Source organism: Cyanistes caeruleus, chromosome 27, assembly GCF_971803275.1.
Source record: "Cyanistes caeruleus chromosome 27, bCyaCae1.hap1.1, whole genome shotgun sequence".
Classification (NCBI taxonomy): domain Eukaryota; kingdom Metazoa; phylum Chordata; class Aves; order Passeriformes; family Paridae; genus Cyanistes; species Cyanistes caeruleus.
In genome coordinates, this window is record NC_141727.1 from 229,096 (window position 1) to 255,794 (window position 26,699).

The window sequence follows — 26,699 nt, forward strand, 5'->3', positions numbered from 1 at the left end:
CAGTAATTTAATTCTCACCTCCATGCCAGGATTTGCAGCTCCCAGCCTGGAGAGCTCATCAGGTCCTACCAGTACAGACTTTTGCAAAGAGACTCAAATCCCAAGGACTCACTTCAAAGGCAGAAACAGCCATCCACACTCTACATCACAAGGCTCTCCCTGGCCAGATTTAATGACCATGTGCCTCCAAAGAGCCTTTGAGGTGCTCTCAGGTGTCTCTCCATGCTCCCATCTCCTTGCTACCTGGCTTATGGGACTGTTTCCATCCCCACTAATCATGAGAGAATCCAGTTCCTAGGTTGGCTTCCTGCAGGGTCACTCATGCTCTTACGAGTTGAGAAAATTAGGAAATTAAGATTTTAACTAGAATAGGAGCAGTTTATGAGAAAAGTCAAAGTAAAAGAAATGAAAAAGCTTTTAAGGTAGAAGCAATGTAGGAATAAGTGTGCTTAGTTAAAGGCAAGCCTATACAGGTCCTTCTTGTAAAGGGAATACAATGTAGCCAACAATTGCCAAGATTAAATGAAAGGTCCAAGGATATATATATCATTCTGCTTGTCTTAAGTTGTATTTGTAGAAGGAGACAAGGAGGATGAACTATTGTGAGAAAGAAAGAACTGTGTCTACACCTGCAAGCAAGAGATATGAACTGTGTCTAGGAGAAGAAGGAGCGCTGCCAACAAGACACAGTTGAAAAGTTTAAGCCTGAGGAAAAGAAAGATTTCATTAAAAGACCCCAGACCCATTTCAAAAAAGGACTGAGCATGCCCAGAGGGGCGTGGAGCTCATTACTATATGAGATGTGAGCAGGCAGAGTCAGGCAATGAATATGTGTAGGTGTACTTTGTAATCCCATGCATGTGTAATACTTGGGGAATAAACAGAGAATAAGGGGCAGAGGGGGACACGCATGACTTTGGGAGAGGACTGTGGTGTCTGGCTGTAATAAACATATCCTCCCTAACTGGAAATATTTAGAGAGTCCTTTGTCTGTAATTTTATTGCTTCACTTACCTGTACTGGATTGTCTCTGATGTGGTTGAAGCTCGGAGCTTCGTCATGAGGATCCGAACAATGTTGAATAGAAAGATGAAGTTGATCTAGGAGGAACAGGGTCACTGGTTAGTGTCTGCTCCCCCAGTATTTCCTCCCATTTCCACTGCAATGTTGAGGGGGAAGATGGGGGAGCCAGGGGAAATGGGAATGTTTCCTCTTGAACCTGATTTACTGCCTTTCAGGCACCATGAGAGGTTGTCTGCCTTTTTTAAAAGCACTTGAACAATAAGATTTAGGAGTTTAGTCAAGGGATCAGGGCAGCAGGGCATGCCAGGAGATTGTCAAGGAAGAACAAAGACTTGAGAAAGGGTTGAAGGTGAAAAAGTAGAGGGAGAGGAAGAATCAAAGGTGAAGAGTGGCTGCCATCACAGCCAGGATCTGCCTGGCTGCTCTCCTGGCTGCCAAATTGCTAACAAGGGAATGGGAAGGTGTCTTTGGAGCTGAGCAAAACTGACAGGAATTAGTAGTGGCCTGACTGCCTGACAGGCTGGGAGATGGGAAGCTGGATCAATTATTCCATCATTCCAGTGTTTTTTACTCCCTTGAGTTTTCTCAGCATTAGGCAAGGAGAAAGGAACAGTTTTGAGACTTTGTTCATGGCTTTCCTCCTGCAAACACATGTGACCCTTGGATCAAGCATTGCTGCTCAACTGGGGACCAGGAATCAGAGAGGTGGAATCAGGATCAGGGAATGGAGTCAAGGATCTCAGGCTTCTGGCAAATGCTTGGCAAAGCATCCACCCACACCCAAACAATGCCAGGGCAGGGATGGAGGAACCTACTGATGCATGTTGGAATCTGCTGATGGGACATCCCTGTCAGAATGAGGTTCCAGGCTCCTTCTGCAGCCCACCCCAAGCCCAAAATTGCTTAAGAGGCAGTTTGGGTGAGAGGCAGTGCTGCTGTGGGGCAGAAGAACCAGCCCAAGCAGAGTGAAGGAGGGGGCAGTACCCTGTTCAGAAGCAGCTGTGTCCCACCTGCACACAGAAGGACTCTGTATTTAGCACACAAGGTCACTTTGCTCTTACCAGAAGCACCAGGATCATGGGGCCTTGGTAAATGTAGTCAGTATAAACACCCGCTCGCTTCCCAAACCAGCACCTGCAAGGCAAGGACAAGTGGTGTCAGGGACAAGCCTGACTTACGAGTGACCTGGATAGACTCCTGTCCTTGCAGTCTCTGTAAGTCACTGTCTGTGAGGTGAAAGCACTAAAACTCAAACTGCTGCAGCCTTTGTGAAGTAGCTTCCCTGGGAACTCAGGAGGTGCATATAGGTTTGTGGGAGTGTTAATGGACCCCATATGCATGTGGGAGCTAGTTATTGCAGGACAAGCAGGGACACCCTCCTCGCAAAGGAGGTGACTGTTCCCACTGTTCTGCAGGGGGGCAGCCTCACCTCACATCCTGGGGGCAATTTTGGACACCAAAATGTAAGAAAGATCTGAAGTCATTAGGAAGCATACAAAGGAGAGATACGAAGACTGGGAGCAGTCTGGAGGGGCCACATGAGAATCAGCTGAGGGCACTTGGAATGGTGAGCTGGGGTAGAGGAGACTGAGTTTTAACTTCACCAGGGCTGCAGCTCCTCCCCAGGGGCAGTCCCCATCTCTGCTCCCTGTGACCAGGGACAGGACCCAAGGAAATTGCCTGAGGTTGTGTCACAGGGGATTTTGGGATGAATATCAGGAGAAGGTTCTTCCCCTAGAGGGTGCTTGGGCACTGCCCAGGCTCCCCAGGGAATGATTACAGCCCCAAGGCTGCCAGAGCTCCAGGAGCTTCTGGGCCATGCTCTCAGGGATGCCCAGGGTGGGATTGTTGGGCTGTCTGTGCAGGACCAGGAGTCAGAGCCAATGATCCTTGTAGGTTCCTTCCAGCTCAGGATATTCCATGATTCTGCATAATCTCCCACACACAGGTCTGGGTCAGCTCTGTCCTCAGCAAATTCTGTGGGAGCTCACTCCAGTGTATCCCTATCCTGGGAGCACCTTGTCAGGGCTGTTCAGTCAGTGCCTGTGTGAGTAGCATGGGGCTTCTGAAGTCAGCAGGGAAAACTACCTCTGGAAAACAGATCAAGCTGACATTCATCTCAACAGTCTCCTTTCAACTTCCCACTCTGGGATGAACTCTCAGGTGCCTATGAAAATGGCTCAGGTGGGGGTAATTTGGATCTCTGCTGGTTAAATCCCAGCTCCCTTTAGCAAACCTATTTCAGGAGATCCAGTTTAATCTCTTTTTCCCCTTAAAAATCACATTTGTCTTTTGAAGAGAAACCGAGCAGGGGCAGGGCTTATGCTGCAGAGAGCTGAAAGGTGGGATAAAAGAAAGAATGGAAGAATATTTTCTTTTTTTTCCTTCCTGACAGAATTCCTGACACAGCTGATCCCTGAGGATTTGGGATACAAAGAAGAATGGAGGATGAGAGCAATAGGCTCACTTCTCGTTGTCGTAGTAGAGCTTCCCAATGGCCCAGGCAACGATGATGGGAAAGGGGATACCTGCAGGGGAACACACAGGTGAGTCTCAGAGGTGCAAGATCACCACAAAAACACACTGTAACAGGGGTTCTCGCACACACAAACCACCCAGTGAGATGACATGTCCATGCAAATCCCATCCTCCTGTTCTTGGCAACCTTTTTACAGCTATTTGTATGCAAGAAGAACTGGAGCAGGGGATGGAGGGGGCATCACCCATCACTAAACTCTGGGTACCACTGTGTGAGGGGAAGCCTGGTACTCACACCAGCCGATGCAGATGAACATCCACTTGCGGAGCTTGTCCGTGGAGTAGGTGAGCACGATGGCCGTGTGCAGGTAGCAACCCTCGCCGAACATCCAGAAAAAGTTGGTGACATGGAAGTAATTGTAGGCAGCAGTGACCAAGCGGCACCAAACCTGCCAGGAGATGTGGAGCCTGTTGAGCTCTGCGTCACAGTGGTGCAAACAATGCACGGAGCAGCATGGACCCCACCATCATTTGAGCAATCAAACCCATGTTTCTCATACACATGGGGTGCCTGCCAGCCACCAGCCAGCACTATTTGTCCCCTGAAATTGCTTTTCTAGCCACATCTTAGTGACTTCAAACTGAAAGAGGGTAGCTTTAGGGAAGGAATTCTTCCCAGGGAAGGTGGTGAGGCATTGGCAGAGGTTGCCCAGAGAAGCTGTGGCTGCTCCAACCCTGGAAGTGTCCAAGGCCAAGTTGGATGGGGCTTGGAGAAACCTGGGATAGTGAAGGTGTTCATGGCCAAGGGGTTGGAACTAAATGATCCTTAAGGTCCCTTCAGACCCAAACCACTTTGTGTTTCTGTGATCTCCAGGGTCCTCACACCCCACAACTGCTCAGGACTGGGCTCAGCCTGGCAGAGCTGCACCTACCACATTGCTCTCGTGCACCTCTGGGTTCATGGTGAGCTGCACCACGAACCATGTGGCATTGCGTAGGATGAAGGCTGTGATCAGGTTCCAGTGGATGATGTTTCTCAGGCACCGTATGCTCCTGGAGAAGAGTGGAACAAGTCCCAGTCAGAGCAGGGGGACTGGGGATAGTGCTGTTTGTGGAGCTGAGTGTCTCTGTTGGGACCCCAAGGATGATCTGCTGGGACCATGCCTTGGGTGAAGTGGGCAGGAAGAATACCAGGAGGTGGAAGGCACAAAGGAGGACTCTGCCTCCATAACCAGGTGCTTTAAAAACTCAGCAGAAGAAAAACAGCCCTGAGATAGGCAGCATCGCTGCAGCCTGGAAGGCAGTGGCTGTGAGGGAGGAGATGGCAAAGCACAGGAGCTGGGTCCACCTCTGCCTGAGATGACCTCCCAGGAACATGGCACCAGGTTTGTCACTCACCGCAGGCGCATGAAGAGGACAAATGCCACGAGGAGGGCCCCCAGCGAAACACAGTGGCCCAGGTAGTTAATGATGACAGCAATGTGGTAGTGCAGCTTGCTTTTCTTCTGGAAGTGAGGGAGATGGGCAGAGGGTCAGCAACAGCCCTGGTACTGGCACAAACCCACCTCTTCCACCACATCACCTTTGGCAGCTGCACCTCAAATTTTGGGCCCTTTTTCAGGAAGCAATTTGAGCCCACCCTGGGACAGGACAGAGGGAATGGAAGGAGATGGGGCTAATGGTGGGAAGGAGAGGCACCAGCCTGGTTTCACATCCCACTTATACCAGAGCAGCTCATGAGACAGCGCAAACCATCCTCTGGGGAAACCCTGCTGGAACTCAGCTGAGCTCACTGGAATTTTATATCTCAGTTCACCCCTATTGCCCTGGGGGAAGCTGAGAGGCTGGGATGAATTTGGGCAGAGGGAGAGTATGAGTGATAAATGAATTAATTGATGACTTCTTATGTTAGGTAGTCATCCAGTTGGTGAATTAGCAACTAAGTAAGTGAGAAAACCACTCCTGGCAAGAGATATCAGCATCTTAAATACCAGAGTTGATATCAACCGCAAATGAAAAACTCATATCTCTTCTCTGCTTCAAGGGATGGCTTGACCTACTCAGGAGCTTGTAATTCTTGATCCTCATTTTTTATCTCTTTCAGCTTCCCAAATAACTCCTTTATTTCATTGCCAGCAGGCAAGGACGGGGTTTTCACTGAGGGCTGTGTCAGGAGGGAGCTGCAGGAGAGTGACAGGGCTGATCTGCACCCAGAGGCCCTGGGGACCTCACACTGCCAATCCTCTTGGATTTTTAACGGAGATTGAAACAGGCATGGCTTTATTTCTGATGGGGAATAAAAATGCAAATCAAGAAGGGGTAATAATTGCCACATGTAACTTTATCATTGGGATGCTGTTGCATGCTCAGTCCTCAGCGCTGAGCCATTCCTGGCCTGGATGCTGTTGCCTTTCAAAACTCCATCATCTGTTTCTTGCCCTCCTGCCAAGACCGCAGTGACTCCCAAGCTCCTACCTCTTCACTGAGGATCTCCTGGCACTGGGAGTAGTTGACACGTGCTGCCCAGCTCCCATTTGCGAGGCACTCCCTGTACCCATTATCTGAAAGATAGGATGACCATCCAAGAGTTAACAGAGCATGGGGATGGGCACAGGCATGTGACCTGACTGTCACTAATGCAGGGCACTGGCATCAGGCCAGTGGCGTCTTCTGCTTTGAAGGCAGCTTAACTACTGCCTTGGTCACAACTGCAGAACCAAAATCCTTGCAATATTTCAGACCTGCTCAAGAGCTTTGGGTCTGCACCACATCTGCCCTTGGCACAGGGGGACCCCAATGCCTCCTCACCATACACAAGGATGCAGCAGAAGCAGCACCAGTTAGATTCTTCTTCCCTTTCACTCTGCTGTTTGCTTGGGTGATCTTGTGCTAGCCCATGATCTCTGGTGGGATGGTAGCACAAGGTTTCACTTATCTCCCTCAATTAGGAGTTTTTTGCCTCCCAGCGAGGACAGTAGGTGGCAAAGCTAATTGGGAAGGAATGGCGCAGGCTCCCCAGAGAGTCTGGGACTGGTGTCACCAGTGGGGTGATGCCAGCACTGGGGTGAGACTGAGCTTCCATTAATGGGAGACTGTGAGCCTTGTCAGGGTGATGGGGTAGGAAGGGCTCAGAGACAGGGTCAAGTTGTGATTAATGCAGAGAGGCTCCTACAACAGCACAGGAGGCACCACAAAGCAGGAGCTGTGTGTCTGTGCCATCCTCCATGGCTGCAAGAATGTGCAAGATGGAAAAAATTACGGTTTTTTTGTGAGAAGCAAGGTTTTTCTTTCATCAAAAACAGCTCTTGTGGTCAGAAACTCGACCTTATTCTAGGAACAACTTTGGGCACTTTCCATATGCAATTGCTTCATTCTCTACTCCCAGCATGTCACTGGCAGTAACAGTGCAGCCACCTGTTCCAGGAGGGGATGAGTTAAAAGTCCCCCACTCTTTGCTCAGCTAGGGGTTTCAGACCCCTGTACCACCTCCAAGGCCAGGGCAGGATCACTTCTCTGCCTTTGTCCCCAAGACGGGGATATCAGCCCTCTCCTCCTCCCAGGAGGACCTGCTTATAAAGCTGCTTTTCTGAAACGACCCTCCCTGAAATCTGGGGTCTGAGGCACTGCTTTCTTTATGGTTGATGAGCTTTATTCCCAGAGGTGTATTGTCCCTTGTGTCCCAGAGCCCTCGCTGGCCATGTCCCCAGCAGTGCTGCCCCTCTTACTGGTGGTGTTGTACCGCACACCATAGAAGAACTCGGGGCAGGGCCGAGCCACCAGCTGTCCCACCGCGCTCCGGGGCCAGCATGTGCCGATCAGGTCCACCGAGGCGTTGCACTGGGGACCTGCAAGGACCAAGTGCACAGGGTTAGTAGAGGTCTGTGGGTCACCATGGAAAGGTCAGGATTTGCCTGGAGAGCTGGGGCTGCTGGATGAGCTGATGGCTAACCACAAGCTCAGCCCCCAGAAAACCCTCATGCCAGACATCAAATAGGGGCTATGCAAGATTTGCAAGGGCTGGTTGAATCATCATGGCCATGACTACTACTCTGGTCCTGTCTTTACTACTGGGCTAAGCCCAATTATGGCACAAACTTGACTCTAGACCTGACTTTCATGTCTACTTGGGGTTCCTTGGCTCTGGTTTCTCATCCCTGCTCCTTCCTTCAGCCATGACTTTGGCATCTAGCCCTACAACAGGCAATAAGCCAGACTTGCTCTTCCTCAGTGGTGCATCCAGTCTAGTTCTAAGCCTCTCCAAATATCTCACACTTCCTGGCTGCAAAATCTCCTTCCCAGCCATTCCTGTTGGTCTCTTCCAGTCTTTCCTGGGTAGAAAACTCCAAAACTGCTGCTATTTCAGATTTCAAGGATTTGTGTGCTTTTCCCATCTACACAAGTGTGCTAACATAGGCATTAGGTAGGCCAGATTGCAGGCTCTTTTATGTATAATTTGTGTATATTTAGAACAACATGTACTGTAGCTAAATATGTCCCTGCTCCACCTCACAGTGAGGTTGGAAGCACAATGGCTGCAATATTCATATACTACAATCCAAGACAAGCAGAAAATGAGAGAGCAGGAGATGCTGGAAGGGGTAGAGTTCAGTCCAAACCACTCCTGGGTACCAGAGATGTTTGTGCAGTTTGCACAGAGACAGAAATTGCCATTACCTGAGACAAAACACCCCTATTCACAGCTCCTTGGGTGTGAGAACACAGCATTTTCTCTCCCCCTGGATTTGTGGTTGTTATTTGAATGCCTTTCCCAAAAATTCCTATGGATGGAGCTGGCTAAAGAGTGACTGAAGGAAAAAAAAGCAAAATACTGATGGTGATGATGATGATGGTTTTTATGGAGGAATATTTCTTTTCATCAATTATCTGAAAAATTCTCTCCTTGTTATTTTGTGATGTTCTCAGAGAATATTTTCAGGCCTTTCAGTGTCTTCAAATATCTTAGCAAGGGAAAACTGCTTCCAAGCATGGGAGCTAGGGAAGCATCACAGCATGGTGAGTGTTACCTTCTGCCTCCCATATCCTGTAGGGAGAAATTAATTTTAACAATGACCTTTGCTTTTCGCTTCGCTAATGTGTAGGGTTGCTGTGGCAACCTTCCCTTTAAGTTAACTGTTTTAAGCCTGTATTTTGTAGGAAACAAGGTGCCTTTTATCACGTCTGTGCCTTTCTGCATCCATTTGAATTTACTGAACTCCATTGTTGTGACCCAAATTTGACAGAGAAATAGAGGGTCACCATTAAAATTTTTATGATAATAAAATTTACATTTATCCATGTAGAGAAAAAAACAACCAGTAATTACTTGAACTAAGGAAAATGTTAAACTGCTAGTGCTCTCCCTGTTATCCACTGAGGTGAGAAGCTGTGAATGTCTGGGAAGGAGAAAGCTTCACTTGGAACAATGCAACACAGGAAAATAGGGCTTGCACAGTACTGATGGCCATGGCAGCTCATGCAGCTATCACAACCCCTCCCGAGGACTGGTAGGGCTGAGCACAAACTTCATTTTTTTTGCATACCCTTTTGCCTCAGTTTCCCTCCTGCATTCCAGGGTCTGTTCTGGGGGATGGGCAAAGATTGTTCAGGGAGGACAAACAGAAAGAGTGAGTAATTAAAAGTCAGCAGGGCCAGAGAGCAACAATGATGATACTCTCCACCAGTAAAACAAACCCACAGCAATGCCATTAATAACCAAACCCAAGAGAGACTCATGGAAATGATGTAGCCAGACAGAAGTGCATCATTCTGTCGTACGTCTGCTCAAGGCTGGATTTAATTTCTCCAAGGCTCTTGGTGGGGTGGTGCTTGGCACTCCTGTTAGAGCACGACAGGATCCCACCAAAGCCAGTGGGTCCCACCAGTCCCACCACAAGGAAGGTGCACCAGCATCACCAGGACCTCAGCCCTCCTTGTCCCATGGGTCAGAGTGGTGCTGTGGGGTGACACTGGGGTCTGGGGCTGCAGTCAGATGAGGAGATGCTCATCCAAGCTGTCAGATGCTCCTGGACCTCTCCTTGTGCTTCATCCCCATGCTGCCACTGGCAGCATTTGGAGCTCTGTCCCACCAGGTTTTCATCTAATGGGTGGCTGTAATATTTCCCCCAGGCTCACACTGAGAAAGGCTTGATGAAGAGAAGCTGCAGAAAGCAGATGCTGCTCTTTCTGCTCTCTCCAGCATACAGAAAAGAGAAAAAAAGCCCCTCCTGATGGGAAAGTGATAAGTAAAACAGTGAGGACAGAGTGCCACAAGGGCTGCAACATCCCCTTTACCCAGCAGAACGTTCTGCTCTGGCTCCCCCTGAGTGGTACCTGGCTCCCAGCATTTAGAACACTGTTTAGGATGGAGATGATACGTGTCCCATGCTTCCCTGCCTGCTTGGTGGCCCATCCATGTTTGCAGGGAGCTGTTCTCCAGGTTCTGAACATGAGTGCTCCGGCTTCTCAGCTCCATTGGCTGCACAGGTTTTGTCTTTGCAGATTTACAGTGAGAAAGGTCAGTGAATTTCCTACCTGCACTCAATCCCCCTAATTTGGCTTCTTGCCACACAGAAACACGGTGTTTGGAGGAGGAAGGAGCAGGCCCTACTTTGAAACAGGGAATGTGGCACAGGGGAAGTTGCTCCAATCCCTTCTCACCCTATTGCCTTTGGGTTGTGCTGCTCTGAAGCAATATAAAGCATTTACATTCCCCTGAAGAAAGAAGTGTTTGTCCAGGGACTTATACTGAGACAACTATGACAATAACTGTCTCAGGATAACTGTAACAATATCCCATCTGTTTCTAGAAAACATTCTTCTCCAGCCTGCTCCCACCACTCGCAGGGGCCTCCAAGGTGTCTCTGAGCTAAAGCCATGGAACTGTGTGACACCTGGCAGGGTAAAGCTCTCCACTCCCAGCTAACCTGCCAAAAGATTTTGAGCAAATTTAAAGAGGATTGAGCATGTTTATCCTGGACCAGCAGTACCAGATGCATGGCCACAGTGCTCTTGAGCTGGTGCCAGGAGGTCTGAAGTGTTATCATACCATCAAGCCATTGCTGGGATGCTCTGAAGAGGAGTAAAGCAAAGGTTGTACTGATACAGCTGTGCTGGTAAACACATTCTGATTTATACTGGGCAGAGCTGTGCACCAGCACAACATCCCAGTTTGTTGCTGTGCAAAGACACAACTATGAAGGGTGGAAGGGTGAAGCCTCTCTCCCCTTCTGCAATGCAAAGAGGCCAGGAGAGATGATGGAAAGCTGAACTATAGGCTCATTCACATCGGTTTGGAATAATATATATAATATAAATAATCCCGTGATGGGGTTATTTATCTAAGGTGTCTCAAGAGCCTAATGGCTGAAAGCTTTTAACTCATATCACTACCTCTCCTAAACTCTTCTTCAACTATAGTTATCTCTATCCAGCCCAAATGTTCTCTGTGACCACATTGCTGCTGCTGCCTCGAGCCTCTGGCTCCCTGAAAGTGTCTCCTGTGTCTCTGCTGCAACATTTGCATTTGACAATCAGGACTTCATCTCCACATCTAATCAAAATACATCTACAACAAAAATATCACTGTGATGTCTGATGCATCCACTGCAAAATTACACAAAAATCTCTTTGTCCCTCCCAGGCAGTTCCACCAGAGTGGCGAAGAAGAAAGACCCATTTCACACTTTATTGATCCAAAACAAGGGTCTTTGGGGTTGGCTTTTACTTCCAGGTGCTGAGGAACCAGGTAGGGGTGGCTGGGTTGAGCTGTGGAGTCACTCAGATGTTAAATGCTTGAGTAGCACCTTGAGGCATTGAATAAAATGGCACTGGGGGACAATTTATATTAACATTGGGTAGAAATTAGGGTGGTGCAGCTGTTTGCCTTCCCTCTGAGCAGGGGTCAGTGCTCAGGATGGGAGCAGCTGTGGCTGCCTCAAAGTAGATCCTTGCTTACACCCTACCTCCAGCACTGCTTTCGGTGGCATTGGGGGCTTCTATTTACCTTTGCAAGACTCCAGTCCTTAAAAAATCCTCAGCAGTCCTCCCAAGCATTCAAGTTCCATGATTCTCAATGTAAAATAATTACCCAGGCTAATTAAGCATTATGATAGCTATGGGTGTTTGTAATTAATTTTTGGCTTGTTGCTATTCATGGTCACTGACTATCCCCTAAGGTCTTTGCTGCTGCTCTGGAGAAGAATAAATAAAAGGCACCAAACCTAGCTTGTGCTGTTGGTATCTGGTGTATCTGCTCAATGTTGTCACGTAAGATGATCCATGTACAGCTTTACAGCATATATATGTATATATATGTGTGTATAATGTATCAAATGTAGTGGGTTGTGTTTGGGGCTTATCTTGTTCTCCTGACATGAACCACAGAGTGTTTGGAGTTGTGTAATAACCAAGCATGGCAGGAAGTTGTTTATTCCCTAGGGTTGGTTGGTGGTGCATGAATGAAGTATCAAAATCCCTCCCTGGCAGAGTTTTCCCAGTAGGGCCTTCTAGTTTGGCTACAATTGAACAGTCTCTGGCAGTGACTTCACTGCATCCAGTCCAAAGTACAGTTCAGCTGCTGTAACTGCTGCTCACGCTGGGACATGCCAGGACACAGTTTCCTACTGAAAAACCTTATTATCTTCCCTCCTCCACTACAATAAAATGTATGAATATCAGTGAATTGCTATTGACATCTCTGTTTCCCAGATGATGGAGTAGAATGGCCTTATCGACACCAGCATATATTTAAACCTCTAGGACTGTCCATATAGATGAGAGTTTTGTTTCCCAAAACTGCCCAATACCATGTCTCTCCCTCAAGTCCATGCCTAGACTCAATGCTGCATCTTTAACCCTTGCTCAGTTCCTTTATTAATATTTCTGCCTTGGGAGAGATGCCAATGAGACTGAAGAGAGAAGAGTCACTGATGTTAATTTGACCTTTATGAATTTAATTTCCAAACTCATCCCAGGGGAGTCAGTGAGTGAATGAAAGAGCAGTGGCACGAGGGCTGCTGGAGCAGTGTCAGCACTTTGGAAGCTGAGCTGGAGTGGGTGGAAAGGCTCTTGGTCAAATTGTCACCTGCTGTGAAAGGTGTTACCAAACTTATCTGATAGTGCCTGTGAAGATTATGTTCTCATCACTCACTGATTCTTAACCACAGGATTTTGCTGTATCTGGAACAATTAGATTTGCCTTAATTAATGCAAAGCTACACTCCCTTTCCCCCTTGAAAAAAACTTCAGTTAAAAACCCACATATATTTTTTTTAACTCTGCTTGGCTTTGATGCCATTTTTCTTTGCTTTAGGTGAACTGGCACTGGCATGAAACATTTCTTTCCTGACAAGGAATTTTCTGTGATCCTCTCTCTCTCCTGAGCACTCAGATTGTGATACTAAGCTCAAAGGAGTGGATTGTGCAGCCAGGACCACAGGGGGATGTGAGAAATTGTATGGCAACTCTTTGGGATGATCCAGGAGCTATGAATGGCAAAACAACCCCTTGAAAGTGCTCCGAGCTCGCTCTGTTCAAGTGCTTTCTGCTGAGCTGCTTTGGAAAAACATCATTATTAATTAGGAAGAGGCTTTCCCATCTTCTCAGATTCTCCCTTCCCTCTCCAGGGAAGCAGTCCTGCAGCTGCAGGAAATGATTTGCCCCAGTGGATGAAATGACCTTATCCCTCACTGTTGTGGTTTTAAAGCATTAGCTAAAATTCATTAGAAAACTTACTCATTTCTTGCTGTGAGATATGGATTAGGAGAAGGGCAAAACAGGCTTAAAACTTAAAAGGAATAAAGAAAGTTTATTAACAAAACTACAAGAATAAGAAACCATAATAAAACCTCCAGAAACCATTTTTCCCCACCACCCATTCCCGTGTTTAATTGACAACATAGAGACAAAACCTGGTGGTTAAAACAGTCCCAACTTTGCTATAGTCTTTTCATCAGTCTTGGTAGAGAAAAAGAGGTTCTCTTTTGTCAATCTATGGAGAGTTTTTCACAAGAAAACCATTTTCTCATGGCTTCCAATTTCTCTGATGCCAGCTGCCCAGAAAACTCTGCCATCAGTCCTTTCCTCCCATTTCACACCACTCTGAGGTGTGTTCTTGGGCCATGATTTAAGGGGTGTCATTTTAAGGATGAGTTATTTGAAGGCAAAAGTTCTCTTCATCTGTCTCTGTGATAATCTCTGAAAACAGAAGTTTTCCCTTTGTCTCTTAAGGGCCACGAATCTTCAGCAACTCTCGCTTCTCTTTTTCTGTTCCAGCATCTCATAGGATCAAAACTACTTCACCATTTGCTCAGCTTCATCAATGAATTACCTTTGCTTAGATCCACACTTTGAAATACTCCATCCCCCCAAAAATAGTCTTTCATGAATTAAAGGAGTTTTTTCAGAACATTATTGTCCATCTCCATAGCTTTAACAAAAGAATATTTCAGCTTAAGGCATCTCCTTATTTCTCTCCCCATCTGAAGCTTAATTCTTTTCTTCACTGTCTTTGATAGTTTATGTTGTCTCTTTACCTGTTTGATCACTCTCTCTTCCCCTCTCCCTGGAAAAAGGATTAATCTGCAACTCTCATCTGGATAGTAAAAGGGTTAAAATCTGGCTCAAGCCACAGCAGGTGTTCATGCTGTCAGGTTTCAGCTCAGAGCTGGGGACCCCCCTGGGAAAAGCTTCAGCCACCCCGGAGGCTTCCAGGGAAGCTGCAGCAGAGCTCAGCCTGGCCTGGGTCCAGGAGAAGCCCCTGCAGGCCCCATCTCCCGGCCGGGAGCCACGGCAGGGCCAGCCCAGCCCCTGCCTGGGCTGCATGGGCTGGGCAGGGGACGGGGGCCCAGCTGGAGCTCTGTTACCTTTCACAGCCAGAAACCAAAAACAGAGAGAAATTCCTGGGCTTTGGTTTTTAAAGGGTGGTGTTCACAGGCTGATCTCACTTTTCAATGGTCAAAACTACTGTCAATTCTCAGAAATGGCCAGTTATTGGTCAGGAGAAAAAACTGATCAGCCTCAAGCAGCCTTAACTTCCTTATATGTTTCCTACTTTTTTCTTAAATGCCAATCTGTCACACTCCCAGACGGACTTTGTGTCAGGGCGAGAAGCAGCTGCACACAGATCCCAGGGAGTTGAAATCATGAGCCAGAGAAATCCATAGTCTGAGTCAGTCCATGGGCTGGGAGCCCTGGGGACAGCTCCTATCCACCCCAGACAAGGGATGCTGATCCTCATTGTGTTCCTTTTAAAGCCTAATCTGAGACTTTCATGGCTTGCAGATGTTTAGGGGGGCAGCTGACCTGACTTCCTGAATCCACCACGTTGACCTCAAGTCCAGCCTGATATTCCTCCTTCACTGCTACTATGGGAGGCAGCTTTCTGATGGAGCATCCAGCTGTGCCCCTGGTCCCAGGCCCAGCCAAAATCAGGGGCTGACAGACCGGAATTTTTGATGGATACCTAAACTATCAACTTGGAGCATGACAACAAGCCTGAATTCTCAGGGATATTAGCCCTGCATTGGGGGCTGGAAGGAAGATGGGTGAAACCATGGTGATAGGAGGGCAGGACAGGAGAGTTCTGTGAGGCCCAGGTGCTCTGTGTCCTGGGATAAGAGTTTGCATGACCTGCACCTTCTGAGTCTGGACAGCATCACCCCAGTGTGCCTCCGCCCTCTATCCCACTGCTGTGGCACAGACTCTTCAGCTCAATGCATATGTCTAGAGAGTGCTGACACTCTGCTGACATCAGACAGACATCCTCCTTAAAACCAAGAGATTTAAGGGGCTGGTGAGCCAGAAGAGCTCATGCTGAGCTGTGTTTCAGAGGAGGGATGCTGCACACAGGCACGAGGCAGTGCCTGTCCATGCATCCAGCAGATCCCCTGCCAAGCCACATGCTGGGGGACCACTGGGCTCGTGTTATCAGCATGTGTCATTTCCCAAGGGTTGTGAAGACATTAACAAATTAAATCTCAGGGCCCTGCTGAAATTCTCATTAGCATCATCCTAACAACTCTTCATGTTAAACAGCTCAAATCATAATTTCCAGTTTAGTAAATATCCCTCCATAGGAATTGCTGTCTCCATCAGTCAGGGCCTAAATGGACCCCAAGGACCAGGACTGGTGCTGAACTCCACTTCCCAAGCAGAACCTCTTGTTCTAAGTCCCCTCCTCCAGCTAGAAGTGGCTCTCACATGTGCCAGCCCTTTCCAAATTAATGAGTTGCTCAGGAATTGCAGGTTGGATGTGTTGAGACAATGGACAATTTGCAAATCTGAAGCCTCACATTCTCCCCTCTATCCTGGAGATGGACACTGAGGTGCACTAAATCCTGCTTGGAATCATGCTGATAAATCCCCACTGAGCAAAACCCAGTCCTTGCAGAAAGCAGTGCTCAGTGCTTAAGGATGATGGTGGTTCCAGGACAATCCATCAGCAAACCACAGCTGAAAATCTCCCTGCTTTCTGACCTTTCCCTGGGGCTTGGGAGGTTCCAGTAGTGGGTGGAAAAGGGCACAATCTGGGCATGAGGATTCTCTGGGACCTGCCTGTTGCCCTGGATCAGGATTTATCACAGCTTAACATGGCCAAGGGCAGGCCCTCACTGAGCAGAGTGATGAAACCTTCAGGGAGCTAAGCACATGAGTGATAACCGTGTTTCTTCGCTGACCAGACATCCAGACATTGCCATTCCACAGGCAACTTTGCTGTCCCCTGGCTTTCTGCCTCCACCTTGTGGGCTTGGGAAGCTTCTTGCAGGGCAAGGTAGTCTGGGTTTGGCCAGACACCGGATCAGCCGGTGCCAAGATGGGATTTTTTAAAAAGGAGCTGTTAATGCTGCTTTTAATAGGTGGTGGGCAGCCATCCCTCAGCTTTTGGTCTCCATGGCCATTCCTCAGTGCCCAGTCCTGTGGCCAGCCATCACCCTGATGGAGAGTTCTTTGGTGCCCTGTCTGATTCTCATTCAGTCATGGAGAATCAACACTGCAGCATTCTAGAGCTGGGTAGGACTTTTCTCCTTGTCCTTGTGAGCTACACTCCTTCTCACACTTCTCCTCCCTCAAAACCTGTCACTGAACCAGACCTGTCTGAGGTGACAACCAAGTCACATCCTGAATATAGACTAAAAGCCAATTTTGGCACAAGCTCTGACCTGATTGGATCAAACCCATGTACAGTGTTGATTAGGAGTGGGCTGTTCATGACCCTGATGCTCCCACGCATCAAGGCTGAGCCAGCCCTGGCCCTAGTGATATCTCTAGAAGCTCTTCATGGCTGGTGGCCTCCCAAAGAGCTCAATGGCATCTGTGTAGAAGTGCTGGGGGGGTGAAAGGTGGTTGAGCCTGGAGCCACAGTGGCCACTAGTGACGTGGTTTCCACAAAAAGTCAAAACCTCCAATCATCACCCCTGGGCAGGGGATGGTAGAGAGGGGCCAAAGTCTTGGTGTCTCTGGGCTTGGCACAGAAGAGGCAGCCAGCCCTCATGTCTCTTTGTCCATCTCCCCCTCTGTCCAACAGACATTTATTTTCTCTATTTTCATCTCCTGAGATCTGCACCTTCTACCAGCCTCCACTGTCACCGTTCAAGGAGGCTGCAACAGGTGAGCCTAGAGACACCCCTGACACCCTCTACCAAGCACTGGATCCCCAGGGGGTGGCTTGAGTGGGCTGGGGGACACTCACCAGTGTGGTTGGTGACAGGTGGCAGGCTCTCACAGTACTGCTCCTGGATGGAGGCTGCAACCAGGCTGTCCCAGAGGAGAAATGCCTGCATGGGGAGAGAGCAGACAGGGTTGGGGGTATATGTACAATATGCTGCTTCCCCATCCCCAAATGCCTCCTTGGGTCAGATCTGAGTTTGCCCATGTCTGGGTGGGTACCACCTGCAAAGCTGCACAATGGACATGTACCATTTTCAAGATGGTTTCCTAGGGAAACTGCTTATCCAGACCCAAGGCTACAGGACTGCTCTGTTTCCCACCCAGTGATCCTGTCCTGCCTCGAATACCCCACTCAGCAAACCCTCCTGCAATGCCTACTGAATCATGGAACCTCTGCTATTTAGCATTTTATTCAACACTTTTGGGTTTAGCATCTTTCAGTCTTGAGAGCAGACAGGGGAAACATGATGAGCCTGACACTACACTTGGATTTTCAATCCCTTACTGAATTCACAGCCTTGTAAGCTGTCAGTGGGAAGATGGTCATACACGTCCTTAAGGAGATCTGATCCACAGACAACCAGCTCTGGCTGAAGTCTTTTTTTCAGGAGAATTGTCAGCAGACACCAGCATTCCCATTGAGTCAGAAGGTACCAACCATGATCTACCCAGCTCTGCTAAAACTCTGCACAAGGAGCTATTTTGGAAAAATGATTATTGAATTATTGTGTCTTTGCAGGAGTTTGGGGAAACTAAAAATGAGAAAGGCAGTTGCCAGGATGAAAGGATTGCAAGGATGGCAGAGGGATGGTGCTGTTGGTCTCACAGCTCACCAGGGTGCTAGAGGAGGGCCTGATATTTTGCAGAGCACAGATTTTTACACAAGCAGCTGTCCACTCTGTCCTCCAGCTCAGAGAAGAATGACACAGGCTCATCCCCTTTGCTCCACCAGCACTAATGGTGGATGAGGCTCAACTCCACTTCTTTCATATCCAATGACTGACCAAACCCCGTGGAGAAAAGTCACTGATTAAATGACAGAGCTGTGCCCCAAAACACATCACATACAGATCCCTTGGGAAACAGCCCTGAGCCTGAAAGCAGAAAGGGCTGCAGCTCCGCTGCTTGCAGGCATACTCCCAGCTCCTTGGGGAAAACAACCTCCCCATCAGCCAGGCTGCTTCCTAGTGCCTGACCCTTCCTGAGTGCCATTCACCTCCCAAACTGCTCTGAATGGAGCCATAGAAACACTGTCTGCCCTTGCTGGCACACTCAGCCATCCTCATGCCTTACCAAGGCATTTGTAGGATTTATTCAGACACAAAGACAAGTTCAGCACCCACTTACTCTTTTCCAATCAACTGTTTACTGCCTTAGGAAGCTGGATTTGACAGCAAGAGAGATGTCAGGCAGACGTATAAATGGAGCTGAGAATAGCTCCCTTGTTGTGACTGCTCCAGATGGCACAGGGGATCCAGCAACTCAACCCTGCCCTGGCATGGGAGCTGCTAGGAGCTCCCGAGTGCTGGTCCTGCAGGACCCCAGCACCTCCTGAGTTTCCTTTCAGAAAGCTGAGACCACCCAAACTCCAGACAGGGAGGAATCAAGGTGCAGCGAGTTTGCTTCCCTTTGTGTTGATGCCCACAGCTGGTGCCCACTGCACCAATTGGTGAGTGGCATGGGCAGCTGGGACAGAAGAGTTCTGCTCAAAAGATGGCTGAGATGGTTTGTCTATCTGAACAGGCTTTCAAGTGTTAATTGGATGTGTTTCTCCTAATGGCAGCCTGCTCCAGTCTGGCAGTGCCCATTCTCCTTCCAGACACAGGGAGAGGTCTTGGCGCTGAGCAGCACACAGACCAAGCCACAGCCAGAGAGGGGTGTGGATGGAGCAGTCACTGCCCTTTGCAGGCTTTGTAAATGAGCTGAAACAGCTACAGAAGGAAGAAAGAAAGGAAATAAAGGATCCCCAAAACAGAACTAAGAGCTTTTTTACCAGGCTATGAGTCTTGTCAGAGACTTTGGCAGTGTGGCCAAAGCTCTTGACAGAGGCAGAGGTTTTGTCCCACTCCTGTCAGCATTTTGAGGGGAATAAACAGGGCTGGTGGCAGCTGCAGGGGGACTTGCCCCAGTAAAAAAAATAAATTTTTATCTGGCACTTGCTGGTTGCTGCCTTATCTGTTTTGCTCTTTGTGGGTTAGTGCAACCCCTCCCCACACTTTTACAGAGAGAACAGGTCAAAGCTCCCTCCTTGAAGAGCTTCTTGTGCCAGAGCATCACTACTCTGTAAGATGCCACATGGTGCCCAGCAGGGCCCAGCCTGGCTGGGCTGGAGCCAAGCTCACCTCAAGAGCCCTGACACTTCAGTTGGTCATGCTCAGGCCAGAAAGGGGCCGTGTTCCTCCGCCCTGGCCTTGCCTTCACACAGCTATGGCAGATCTTGCTTTGCAGGCAGGAACACTTCTGTGACCTTTTTCAGCCTGCCAAAATCCTGGAGAGCCTCAGCTGAGCCCTCAGCTGTCCATGAAGGAAGGCAATCTGCTCCTCTGGAAGCAGTCACTTTGCAGAGAGCTCCCAGTTAGCCCAGGGAGCTACTCCCACAGGGATGGATGATTGTTGTGCTGGGAGCTTCATGGGCCCTGTGAGGGCCTGCACTGGCAGCAGCTTCTTCTCCATCAAGAGCCAGCATTGTCTCCCCTGCTGTTGCCTCAGTATCTTCCCAGCTCCCTTCCAGGCTCTGTAACATCCCTCTTTTATACACATGGATGGTTCTGGTTTAACCTTGGACCTGATGGAGCACCAGCTCCTTCCTTTCATCCTCACATTCTCTATAGCAGGACCAGCCCCCCCCAGTCCTCACTGCACAGGTTAGACACCAAAACCTGACACTGCTCCCGTGTTTCCTACATCCCACACACAGCAAACATCTGCTGTGCTTGGCATCCCACCAGCCAGGTGGGACAGGGCTGTTTCAGAGGGGAAACTGAGGCACTGAGGACCACTTGCCTCAGGTCACTCAGGCTGTGGGGCACTGTGTGGGGCAGATCTCTCCAATCTGGACACACCAACCATGTCCTGGTGCCACCAGGGCTCCAAGAAATCCAAAAAAACAGCTCTTCCTGTGCCTGTGAGGGGAGGGTGGCAGGTCTCCTGGTCCAGGAGATGTAGCACAGTGGACTAGGACAGTGTCAGCTCATCAGCACTGGGAGTCTGGCTGCTGCTGTGGGGCTGAGCAACACAACCACACATGGTGTCATGTCTCTGTGACCTGCCACTGACCTGGCACAAAAATTCCATTCATAACAATTAGGAATTGTGGTCCCTTGTGGTGCTTTCACTCTCCAAAGCAATCCACAGATACTAATTAATACATTCACATCCAGCTGCAGCATCACCCCCTGCACTGTGCTCCCAGAGACAAACATCTGTCCTGCCCTGCAATAATGTCTCAAAAAAGAGGGGATCTGCAGGGCAGGAAGGGCTGACAGCTCTGAGCATCACATAGATGGCTTGTGGCCTAATTAGCAATCTAGGAGGTCCAATGCTGAGGGGCTGTAATTGGAGAGCAGAGCAACTAGTGGGATTGAAGCCTGGGATTGAAGCCATGGGAGACAAGGGTTTTGCATAGAGCTGGGGAGGGCAGTGGGTGCAGTGGACAGTGATGGCCACCATAACCTTCCTGGGAGGAGGAACAACACCAGCCACTCTGGAGTCGTCCTTGCTGGAAGGGCCTCTCTGACCCATCATCTCTGCTCCCTGGCTTGGCTGGGCTTGCTGCCCACCACAACACTTGCTGTGGAAGAGGAAAGACCTCCTGGAACACAGGACCAGCAGGGAAGGGCTGAGCAGTTCCTGCCCTGGACCTTTGCTGAGGTTCCCTGGGGCATTAGGCAGGGATGGAGCCTGTTCTTGACTCTGAGCCTGCAGCAATAGGTGCCAGACTTTGTGTGTTAGATACAGTGACTATTAGAAGAGCTGGATGCCAAATTCAGATGGCAGAGCAGCATCAGTGGTGTAGGAAAGGAGCAGCACATCCTGCCAGGACTGCAGCTGGAGGTGGCCTGCAACAGCCTGACTGAAAGAGATGAGCCTCAAATGTGCTTGGAGGTGCCTCCAAATCCCCATGTCTCCTGCCTTCACTGCCAGAAGGAAGTGTCTCCTCTTTGCCTTTGTCTCCTCTGACTTCCAGGCACTGTTTTCTGCAGCTGGGGAGCTTCTTACCTGCTCCACTTTGAGGGCTTTTGCTTGGAACTGGGTTCAGTTTCATCCTCAACTGAATCCACAAATGAAACCCCCAGGCAGCATCTGGTCCATGAAGGACCCTCTTTACACCTCTGTCTTAAGTAACCTGCTTTGCCACCCATGATCTCAGGGTTCCTCTGAGCCCCTTCTCTGCCCTACCAAGCCCCTGTTGCTCCTTCATTGCTTTTTCCAAAACCCCATACCAAGCCCTGCCAGCATCAAGGCATCAAGGCAAAGCTCAGGCAATGGAACAAGGCTCAAAGCAAGACCCATGGGGGGATTTTCCATGGCTGATGTTACTCAGGGGGAGAGCAGGCAGTGAGAACATCTCCATCTGGCATTACAATCTGCGAGTTTATTAATTTATCTGTATTAGAGGGCCAGTCCCTGTGGTGTGAAGACAGGAGCTTCGGTGAGAGTGTTTATTCTGTTTGGAGTCTCTCTCCGAGTGTGCTGGATGCAGATCCTAACAAAAGAATATCAATCAGGGCTAAATGAATAATACCCTGTAAAAACTGATATATGAGCAATTAAAGGTTTTCCTGGATTAAGCTCTGGTCTCCCTTGCTTTCCATAAATAATTCTGACTTCATTTATCTGTCAGGAGAGACATGGATTTTTGGGGACAGGTGAAAAAATGACTAAAGGCATTTGGGTGTTGGAAGCTAAAGGCATAAACAATCTGGGGAAGAGGACACAATCCATGCAGCTCCTATGGGATCTGGATTTTCAGGGGCAAAGGCTGCTGAGGAAGATTGGAGTGATGGACACAAGCCTGGGGGAGGGCTGTTTTTCTAAGGCAATTTGATTAAACTCTCCTGCAGAGACATTTCAATTTGGGATTGGACATTTTTCCCTTCAGCTCTGTCCCAAAACCCACATCTTGACTGTTCAAAACCCACATCTTGACTGTTCCAAACCCCCTCCTTCACCCATCACCTTTTTAGGGTTGTGCCCTGGGATGAACATCCACAATTTAATTTCTGCATAATTTTTTTTCCTGTTTATTGACGTTCACAGCTCAGAAAAGCTTGGCCACACCAAAGCTGCATCTGCCTCTGCTTTTCCAGGGTGGATAAGGCAGATTTCAGGGTGGAAAAGGGACTGTAATCTGAAAAATGCCAACCCACTTTGCCACTGGCCATTGGAATGGAGACGACTGCTCCTGGGAGGGTGACTGTGGATAAAGCAGAGAAGGAGGCTCTCTTCTATCAGTTCAGAATACAGTTAGGGAAAAAAGGAAAAACAACAGATGGCCCTGGGTATGTTATTCCATCTTCAGAAAGAGCCACCCTCTCCTGAGTGACAGCTCTGATGTGTTGGACAATGGCTCCTGGGCTCTGCTTGGTGAGGGAACCCCATGGTTTGGGGGCTGATTTGTGTTTTCTTTGGGTTCTAAAATTGTTCTCACAGACAAAGCCATGGATGCAGCCTTTCTAAACACTGCAGACTCAATTGCAGCTTGAGTTTGTCACTCACAACTAACTTCTAGGCTAACCCTGTGCAGGATTTTGGGTAAGCAGAGCTGGATTTTAGGGCAGGGTTGAGCTGGTGGTTCTCATTGTATTCCTATATATTCATCCTATCGTGACAGAGCAGCTTTTCTGGGAACAGGCTGTGCCTTCTCCATTCACTTCTTTGCTGGAGATGTGAAACCACAGGGATGATTTCATACACACTGAATCAACTCCAGAATTTAAGGAAAGTGAGGACTGGAAGATATCCCCAGGGTCAGCATGTCCTGAAACTGCAGCTCTGCATCTTATGCAAGGATTGGAGCATGGAAGGGGCAGGGGCTGATTTTTTGGCCTTATTGCTGCTGGAGTTGACCAAGTGAGAGGAGAGGGGAAGCTATCACACCCTCAGCATCAATCTGTTTTTTCATAAAATGCTTTTGCAGTTTTACCAGCCCCAGAAATGTCATTAGCTCCTGACAGAGCTGCATGTGGAATGGTTTAGTTTGTTTAAATGACTTGCAGGGTGCCAGGGAGCACTTGGCAGCAAGTTTGCCTGCCTGTCTCCTAGTCTCTCTGTCCGACCCCATGAGGGATGTCTATCCAGTAAAGCAACATGGGTAAACCAATGCTAAAGTGGAAGTGCTAGGCAGGTGCATGGGGAACACCTAAACTGTGCCAACACACAGTATCTGCAGGGGAGGTTTGTCTGTGCTGAGCTCTGTGTTGGAGCTGGGCTGTTGCAGGTCTCTGCACTCACAGATGCTGCTGCAGGTACACCTGGCTGCAGGGATGCACTCACAGCTGGAGTTTCATGGTCCTTTAGCCCATGCTGTCCCCAGGAAAGGGTTGGGGCTGTTCTGGAAGAGCAGCCGAGTTTTGAATGCATGTATTTATCAGGAAAGACAGACAGCTTGACTGCAAAGGAGGGTAGGGTTGTAGATTGGCTGATTCTTTTTGGAGCCAACTGGGAGAGGCTTCTCTTTGCCTGGACTGGTTTTTGTGACCCCCCTCCCAGTTCCAGCCTCAGCACAGGGGTGATTTTGTCACAAACGCTGGAAGATTTTTAAGGACTTGTTGCTCCAGCTTCACAAGGAGAATATCTTGGGGAATACCTGGGGATGGTGAGGGACTCCCCTGAGCCCAAGGAGCTTTGGCAGAGCCTGGGAGCTGTGTCTCAGCAACTTTGGGCTTCTTTTGGACAACTTTTTGCTCACCGAGGTTATCAGGAGCCATCAGCTCACATGGCTGCTCTGCCAGAACATATCCTTACTGCACTGGGTCTGTGCTGTCCCCACAGACTGGCCAAGAAGGATCTGGGCTGGGGGAAGAGATCCTGCCCTGTCTCACCTTTATTTCTTACATCAGAGCCAAACAAAACCTGAACCAGGGAATGTAACAGCAAAAGAGCTCCCATAAATCCTATCAATCAGGCTTAGTGAGTTGCAGCGACAGGAGAGAGCAGCTGCTCAGAAGAGGAGCTTTTAGAAGCAACACCAGCTTGGGGGGGGTGTGGGGGGGTGTGTCTCCTGGTGCACATCAGCTCTTCTCATCACTTAGGTGAGAACTTTCCTGGCCCAGAGGTGCAGCTGATGCGTGAGGTGCACAGCCTGTGGGGTACGAGGCTCTCCCTCCACTTTACCTGCTGTTTTAACTCTGCAGTCCCAGCTGGAGCACTGAGACACCATTTTGCAGCCAGCAAGGCGGATTTGCTCTTTTACCCCTCCTTGACACCGAGGTTTTATTGAAAAACTGATCATCAAAAACTGCCACTACAAACTTGTTCAAATAGAATTCAAAATTTCACTGGAAATCCCATCATCTCGTTTGTCTAGGGTCTGGGATTTAAACAAGCTTTGGGCTGTGAATGTTTCCCTCCTCGATGGGCCCTCAAGGAGGAGAAATATTGCTTCTGACAAAGCATTTGCATATTGTGCAGAGCTGCAAAATTAGCAGTGGCTACAGTTCCACAGCAAGCAAATTACAAAAAGTCTTGTGCTTTGCAGATGCAGGAGGGAAAAAGGAGAGGCTTCCTTAGAAAATTAATTACGGGAGGGGGTGGGTACAGTTGGGCTCTGCATTTGCACTGTCCACATCCATCACATCCCCAGAGTGGCCAACCCCTCCCAGCAGCCTGGGAAACTGGTGGCAGCTCGTTTCACTGGGAGATGCAAGGATGGGAATTGCTGGGTGTAGCTACAGCTGGGAGCTCTGGGCTGAGCTCAAGAGGACCTGGCTGCAATTCCCCCCACCCTTTAAATGATCCTTTCACTCACTTCAGCCCCGCTCTCGGATAGTTTTTGAGCATCACAAGCTCTTGCCAAGCCCCAGTGCCTCGACTGGAAGAATTCTCCCGAGGGCCCTTTGTGTTGCGGTTTCTCTTTTTACTTTTCCCTTCAAAGAAACAGAAAAGTCACGGCGGAGAACGCGGGCTGTGCAGGGCGCAGGGGCGAGGGGAGGGGGCAGAAGGACTCTTACGGGAGAAGAGGACTTGAAGCATCTTACCTGCAGGAGGAGGAGGAGGAGGAGGAGGAGGGCAGGACGCGGCTTGGGCACCATCCTCAGCTGCCCCTGTGCCCAGCTCCCCGGGGCATGACTGGCAGCGTCCCCGCTCCTGCTGGGCTGCTTCTGCCGTCGGGGAGAGAATCCTCCGGGCTTCCAGCGAAGGAGCTTGGCGGGTCCCCGCGGGGCTGCGGGTCCTTCTGCGTCCCCGTCTTGCCTTTTATAACCTCCCTGGAGCCAGTCCTCCGGCTGCCCACCTTCCAGCTCGCCTGGCGATGGGCTACATCCCTCCTCACCAGCCTCCCACTCCCCCTTCTCTCCCTCCTCCTCTCCCTCCTCCCCTTTTCCTTCCTCCACCTCCCCGGTGCCTTCCAACTGAATTTGATTCCCCCCCCCACTTCTCCTTCCCTCCCTCAGCATCTTCAGCAGCAGAAACTTCCCACCAGCCCAGGGACCGCCCTCCCGGCTCTCCTTGGAGTGGGGCTTCTCCTCTGCACCCCTCTCACTCCCATCGTGCAGATGCTGGAGGGTGTCTCCTACGAAGCCTGGGGGTTTCCCTTGTGTCTGCAAAGGGTTTGGGGCTGCAATTTGCCGGGGATGAGGGGCTGAGTGGGTGTTACGCATTTCGGAATTTCACTCCAGGGCTCTGGCAGAGGAACTGGGACAAGGCGAGGTTCCCCCGCCAGCCTTTGCAGCCCCTTTGCAGAATGGAACACGAAGGGAAGGCAGAACCCCTTTTCTCTTCCACAGGGATGCGGTGGAAGGGATTTCAGCCCTGCCTTGTCAGGGGGATGCTCCTGAGGAAAGGATGGGGATGTGGGGCAGGTGGGTGCGGGGGTTTGTGCATAAGGGCGGTCCCGGAGGATGGGGAGGTGCTGCTGGCACCGTGCTTTGTCCCGTAGGATGGGTGCTGGGATGGGCAGAGGTGATGGGGCAGGAGCAGGGGGGGCTTGAACTGATAGAGAAGGGAGAGGATAAGTTGAACTGATAGAGAAGGGAGAGGATAAGTGTCCTGGGAAGCGTGGGGCACAGTGGTGTGGGAGAGCCTGGATGATGCTCCTGAGGTCTTGGATAATGACATTTCCCTTCTCCCCCAGCATAACCCTCAGGCTTTAAAGGGTCTCCTGTCATACCTCTGTGTCTCAGCTCCTGCTGTCTGCTGGTCTCCTGGGGAGGGATCCCATACACCCCTTTCTTAGGGATGCCATTGTCAGGATTTGGTCCATCCCTGAGTTGGATGAATTTCTGTCTGGGTTAAACCTGCTCCCCCATGCCAGTGCAGTTTCAATTCATGCCTTCTGTACTCACTGAGGTTTAGGGGGCTGCCCCAGCTGTGGG

General features: G+C 49.5%; 1 protein-coding gene across 6 annotated transcripts in view; it reads right to left on the reverse strand.

The window, feature by feature from the left end:
• LOC111939929 (corticotropin-releasing hormone receptor 1) overlaps nt 1-25,681 on the reverse strand; it is a 40,771-nt gene extending 15,090 nt beyond the window's left edge. For 3 of the 6 annotated variants that reach the window (XM_023942408.2, XM_023942406.2, XM_023942405.2), the window contains exons 1-10: nt 25,365-25,678; nt 17,189-17,273; nt 7,227-7,346; nt 5,977-6,062; nt 4,900-5,006; nt 4,434-4,554; nt 3,797-3,950; nt 3,491-3,551; nt 2,085-2,157; nt 1,015-1,100 (exon numbers count right to left, since the gene is read on the reverse strand). In XM_023942408.2, coding sequence (XP_023798176.1) covers nt 1,015-1,100; nt 2,085-2,157; nt 3,491-3,551; nt 3,797-3,950; nt 4,434-4,554; nt 4,900-5,006; nt 5,977-6,062; nt 7,227-7,346; nt 17,189-17,273; nt 25,365-25,418 — 947 coding nt within the window. In that variant the 5' untranslated portion in view covers nt 25,419-25,678. Of the gene's footprint in view, nt 1-1,014; nt 1,101-2,084; nt 2,158-3,490; nt 3,552-3,796; nt 3,951-4,433; nt 4,555-4,899; nt 5,007-5,976; nt 6,063-7,226; nt 7,347-17,188; nt 17,274-25,364 lie in introns of all 6 variants that reach the window. The other 3 variants (XM_086864269.1, XM_023942404.2, XM_086864270.1) reach the window with 3 other exon arrangements.
• Nucleotides 25,682-26,699: the final 1,018 nt, after the last annotated feature.